Source organism: Cryptomeria japonica, chromosome 2 (genome assembly GCF_030272615.1).
Source record: "Cryptomeria japonica chromosome 2, Sugi_1.0, whole genome shotgun sequence".
Taxonomy (NCBI): Eukaryota; Viridiplantae; Streptophyta; class Pinopsida; order Cupressales; family Cupressaceae; genus Cryptomeria; species Cryptomeria japonica.
The window spans coordinates 7,668,106-7,674,105 of record NC_081406.1 but is presented as its reverse complement, the minus strand read 5'-3'; the positions used below and the strand labels follow the sequence as shown (position 1 = coordinate 7,674,105).

At 38.4% G+C, this 6,000-nt stretch overlaps 1 protein-coding gene across 1 annotated transcript; it reads left to right on the top strand.

Moving 5' to 3' along the window:
- The first annotated feature begins 558 nt into the window (after nucleotides 1–558).
- Nucleotides 559–5,110, top strand: LOC131052301 (disease resistance protein RUN1). Its single transcript, XM_057986921.2, has 4 exons — nucleotides 559–2,259; nucleotides 2,392–2,685; nucleotides 2,910–3,786; nucleotides 4,478–5,110. Exons 1-3 carry the CDS (start codon nucleotides 1,300–1,302, stop codon nucleotides 3,573–3,575), a joined length of 1,920 nt encoding a protein of 639 aa, XP_057842904.2. The 5' UTR covers nucleotides 559–1,299; the 3' UTR covers nucleotides 3,576–3,786; nucleotides 4,478–5,110.
- The last annotated feature ends 890 nt before the right edge of the window (nucleotides 5,111–6,000 follow it).

Below are 6,000 nucleotides of genomic sequence, written 5' to 3'. Positions count from 1 at the left end.
GTGGTGGACACGCCATGTTTTCGGCTGCGTCTCATCCTTTATCCTATCAATTCACACCTGCCATTAGTCCTACACTGCGTTACGTTTACGATAAGAAGGAATATAATAATAGAGAAAAATTATTATATTCTCCTTCCAACTAGGTTCCATTCGGAAAATTACAATAATAAATTATATTAAAATCACCACTATTTAATATTATTAATTTAAAAGAATATGCCGCCCATAATAAACAATTTCTTTTGAAATACAGAATACTGTCACTTTTTAGGTTCGTGCGCAGAAAAGACTAAAAACAAAGTAACTCTGACTCGTCGACAGTACTTTCTAGCTAAGCAATCAACTTTGTCCTCTCAAATCACATCTACCGTGTGTGGTACATTTTGTTGCGTTTACAATAAGCCAGAGAAAACGAAGATAATAATGGAGCAAAATTATTTTGTCTCCTTCCAGGTGGATTCCATTGGGAAATTCTACATAACGTTTCGATGAAACTGGATCAAACTTTATCAATCCTATAAACGAAGGCCAAGTATTTGGTCTGAGCAACTATCAACTATCGGGCGTTATTTTTGAAGAAAGTTGCAAATAACGCCCGATAGTTGATAGTTGCTCAGACCAAATACTTGGCCTTCAATATGTTTACCCCTGCCGCTACTTCGCCTGTTGACTCCTCCTATGGATTCAATAATCTCAAAATGTATGACGTTTATTTGAGCTTTTGTGATCCTCATCTCGGCCAAGGTTTTTCTAACCGACTGTATTCTGGTCTTGTCGCGGAAGGCATTGTCACCTGGGTAGAAGGAAAATTCATAGATGATATCCCTCCTTTTCAACGCATCCGAGAAAGTAGGATTGGCATTCCCATTTTCTCCCAAATGTTTATCCAGTCACAGTCGTTTTTGAATGAAGTGTGTTTTATGAGTAAGTCGAATGTCAAAATTATTCCTCTGTTTTATGATATTGTGCCTTCAGACGTTCGCCACCAGCTAAGGCTTGCATCCGCTCAACATTCCGGGCAACATCTAACCAGCGAGATAGTCGGAGCAATGCAGAAGGTTTCCTATATCTGTGGCTGGTCTTCAGATCAATATAAAGTATTCACTGGTATTGGTTCACAGATCAGCAGGGAGGATGTTTTGATGAAAGATGTTGTAAGGGATGTAGTGAAAATCTTGGAGACATATAAGGTTCATTTGGACACTCCGAAATGCTTTGGTTTAGACTGGCGTGTTGAGCATGTTAAGGGACTATTAAATTTAGCGGATCGTGAGAAGAAGATTGTGAAAGTGGGTATACATGGGATGCCCGGTATTGGTAAAACCACCCTGGCCAAAGGTTGTTTGCAAAGAAGTCTTCTACAGTCAGTTTGAAATGCATTGTTTTGTACTGGGTGTCGGAGAAAGATGTCAACTGGAAGATGGACTCGTAAAGCTGCAAACCCATATGCTCAAAGATGTTTCCCGATTCATGGCCAAAGAGGATTCGCTCCCATTCAGAGACGAAGTAGAACAAATTGATCGAGGAAAATACCTGCTACAAGAGTGTCTTAGGGGTAAGAGAGTTCTCCTACTCCTTGATGACATTCAAAGTGCCGAGCAGCTGGAAGCTCTTGGGGGAAATTATAGGGATTTTGGGGCAGGCAGTCGTTTGCTCATTACATCTCAGAATCAACAAATTCTAAAATTGGCAAATGTTGATGAAATGTACGAGGTAAGGAGGCTTTCTCAAGAACATGCCATGGAGTTGTTTAAATTCCACGCGTTCCCTAATTACTGCTGTCCGGATCCAGAGCTGCAAACACTAAGCAGCAATATTGTTAATGCTTGTGAAGGCCATCCTCTTGCACTCCAACTTCTTGGTAAAAGCCTGGTTGGTGAAGACGATCGAGAGGTATGGAAAGACATGGCAGACAAGTTAAGTGATGAGCCTTATATGCAAAAGAAACTTAGGGCCACGTACGATACACTTGACCCCAATGAAAAGGAGATGTTTCTAGATATTGCTTGTATTTTTACAGGGCAGGACAAGGACATTGCTATGATCTTTTGGGCCGAAATGAAATGGAATTGTCATGCGTCTCTCGCACATATCTTTCAAAAGTCCTTGGCGAACGTGGGCCCTGGTAATGAATTATCGATGCATCGGTGCCTCCGAGATTTGGGAACAACTTTAGCAAATGAAATTTCTCCAGAACCCCATAAACGCACAAGACTATTCCATGAGGACGATGTGCACCATTTGTTACGTCCACCCTGGGTATGGATTCTCCACATCTCTTCTTTTTTTCTACTGTTTCATTTGGCTATTTTATGTTTGTCTCGCATGGTAGCTAGATACCAGTTGCAATGGAAGTATGAAATATTTGTATATTTTTTATATGGAATCAAGGAAAAGGCCAAGACAGTTCGCTATCTTCGCTACGAGCCCAAGGAAAGGAAGACAGTGACGCCAGGCATGTTCATGCAGCTGTACAACTTGAGGTTGCTTTGGCTTGCAGATGTTGATATAAAGGGACACTTTCCTGAGGCACTCTACTTTGACGAATTGAGATGGCTAAGATTGACGAGATGTTCATTAACACGGCTACCTCCGGGAATGAACCTGAACAACCTTGTTATTCTGGAGGTGACTGATAGCCAGATAACTCATCTCTGGGACGAAAAGACAGAAGAATATTCAAACGTAAGACCTACAAAAGTTGCATTCTTTTTTCTTCTGACGTTGCTATACTACGTAAATCAGAAACGTTGATGATTCATCGAAACATTAATGCAAAAGCCTTTTACCCAGTTAAATATAGAAAAAATGAAAATCTAATAAATTCGATCCATACAAATAGTTTTTTCGTTAATGAAGTGTGAAGAATTTAAGGGTTTGGATTTATGTATGTCATGATGTTTGAACAGACATGCCCCGAGAAGCTTAAAGTGCTTATTTTGAGAGGATGCGCGTCCCTGGAAAAACTACCTCCTACAATAATCTATAACCAGTTGCAGATCCTGGACTTGCACAATTGCCAAAAACTGAGAAGTCTGCCCAATAATTTGAGAAATAATCTGGGAAACTTCCACAGCTTAGTTTCTCTCAACATGAAAGGCTGTGGCGTTTCTTATTTGCCCGAGGATTTCGGCATGCTTTCAAGTCTGGAAGAATTGGATCTCTCTTGGTGTAAGAATTTATGCAACCTTCCGGCCAGTTTCGGCAATTTGACTCGGTTGGAAAAACTAGAAATTCACCACAATTCAAATCTTAGAGAGCTACCGGTTACCATGGGTGGCCTAAAAAGTTTGGCTTATCTGGATGCCGGGTACTGCCAATTGTGTGAAAATGGACTCCCAGCCGGACTATTCGAATTGTGTTCGTTAAGAATCATCCATCTAGAATATAACAGGTTTCGTAGCCTTCCCGGCAGCTTACAAAAGTTGAGTGGACTTTGGGAACTCCATGTGGACGGGTGCAGCGAGCTTTCCGAATTGAGAGCGGTCCCACTATCACTAGAGATGCTGTTTGCCCGTGACTGTATGCAATTGCAGAGCATATGCTGTTTTTTCCGGACAGAAAAGTCTGTGTAGATTAGACGTAAGCAGGTCATGCCATCTGACGGGTCTGCCGGGATTGGAATCATTGCAAGGATTGACAACATTGAAATTGGTGGGATGTACAAAACTTTCCAGCTCAATACTCGGAAGTTGCTTGGCTGGTCTCAAGTCGCTGGAGAGCATTTTCATTGCGGGGCCCGGTGTCAGCTCAAAGCAATTACTTTCTTTCTACGATACCATCAAGGTTGGTCCAACGAAACTTCTCTCCCAACTTCCCATTCACGTTTGTCGTACTTTCTGTCAGCTAAATAATATGCGTATTTTTTACGGCACCGTCTCAAATTGAAATTATAAAAGTGTGTGTCAATTTAGATTTTATTGGTGAATATTTTATTTTTATGCAAGAATATTATAAAAGTATATCACGTGATTTGTACGTGTCATATGCAAGAATATTATAAAAGTATATCACGTTCAAAGAAATGGCGAGCACAACAATATGTAAACCAGCTGTGATTTCTACAATATCTGCACTGCGAGACAGTTATATGTAAACCACCTGTCACTGTAAGTAAAAAATATATCTTGACAGCAAAGGTGACCATCAAATTGAAAGCTCTGCTCCCATTTGATTAAGTACCTTGACCTAACCTTCAATATGTAGTTGGCAGGCCGTCTCTTTCGACTTGGCTTTATGCACTCCCATGTTATTAAAAAGTAAAACCTAACAATCTGCAAGAAAATTTAATTTATTATTAGAACAGTTCAAATAAATGGCGAGTACGTCTGTACAACATCTACACTGCGAGTCAGTGTGTAAACCAGCTGTCACTCGAGAAAAAAATGTCGTGACTGCATAGATGACCGTTTATTTGAAACACATTTTTCCATGTTATTAAAAAATAAAACCTAACAATCAAACATGTATTTGGCAGGCCATCTCTTTCGAGAGTCAATGTCTAATGTCCACTCCAGCTATCACTTCGACTTGGCTTCATGCCGAGCCGAATGGAGAAAACCGGGATGAAAATTGTTTGTTGTCTTTCGCTTGGCCACAATTTTGATTGCGAAGACAGGAACAGGCTGCGCTACAGCATTGAAAGGAATCAGAATTTACGGGCATGTGAAATGATCCACCCGGACGTAGATTGTGGAAGAGAAGATGTGTTGGAAGTACGTGTGGTGAGAGCGGAAGGTGATTTTGACTTCAATTGGCTGAGGATGGGAGACAAAATGAGAGTGAGTGCGCGCTCTGATCATCAGGATTGGAAGGCCTGCTTCAAATTCTTGATGTACGATCCTCTGAATGGAATTTATCCTTGTGTAGAAGAAAAACCTCCTCGTACCATAACATTTGGCGTGTAAAACTATATAAAGACATTAAGCTTTCTTCAAGCACACATTTTGTGTGTAATTAATTGTACAAAGGTAAATCCTAAAGGGTGTGTATTTAACGTAGCCAAAATTTGAAAGTAACTCAATCCAAATATAAATGTTATATTTCTGGCTAGTAAATGGTGTTTCAATCTTATATTTATATAGTAAATTTATATTTGAGTATAGATTTGTGAGTTTTTTTTCAAAGATATCGATTAGTTAAATAAGCATGTTGATAAATTTTCGTTGCAAGATCATGTTTAGTTTTAAAAATATTAAAATTTATATTTCTCAAAATTTCGCTTGGTAGTAGAATTTTTTTTAGACCCAAAGTGGTTGTGATCAAAATATAGTAGACCTAGATTTGAAGATACTACTATTTTTTGTTTTTGAAAGTTTCATTTAAAAGTCATTTGTAGGCTTTAGAGGCATCTCTTTGGCTAAAAAATAGTCATAATTGACATAGCAAGTTATACCTCATTAGAGAACTTCATTAAATTTTGTGTGTTTCAAATAGTTCATCAATCAAAGTCTCATAAGTTGGGTCTCTTGAAAAGGGAAATATAAAAACATATTGGACACATAAATGAGTTGTAAAAGGGAGTTACACGTGTTGGTGTGTCTTTTGACACATCATAGGGTATTTTGAATATTAGATAATTTGGGTGCCACCTTTTGGATGGTTTTAGCTCATAGTTCGGTAATACTATTTGACGATTTCATATATTGCATCTCCTATATATTAGGTACATAAGATAAAGGGTGTTTGTAAGAGTCTTATAGATGTTGAATTACATCTGGATCTTTGGATGTTTATAAGGGTGTTTATTGTTTTGCAAATACATTGTAATTGGTTGTTGATTTTTGAATAATATATTGGGTGGTTTTTGGAGTGATTTATTTTATTATTAATTTTTTTAATTGTTTCAAAAGGGTTTTCTTCGTGTAAATCACTTTGTTGTAGTATGCATGTTATTTATGTTTATTTTTATTGAATTTTTGTAACTATTATAAAGATTTGAAATGGTTTTGCATTACCCTCTGAAGATTAGTGCTGGAACTTGTTTTGCTACCTTAACTT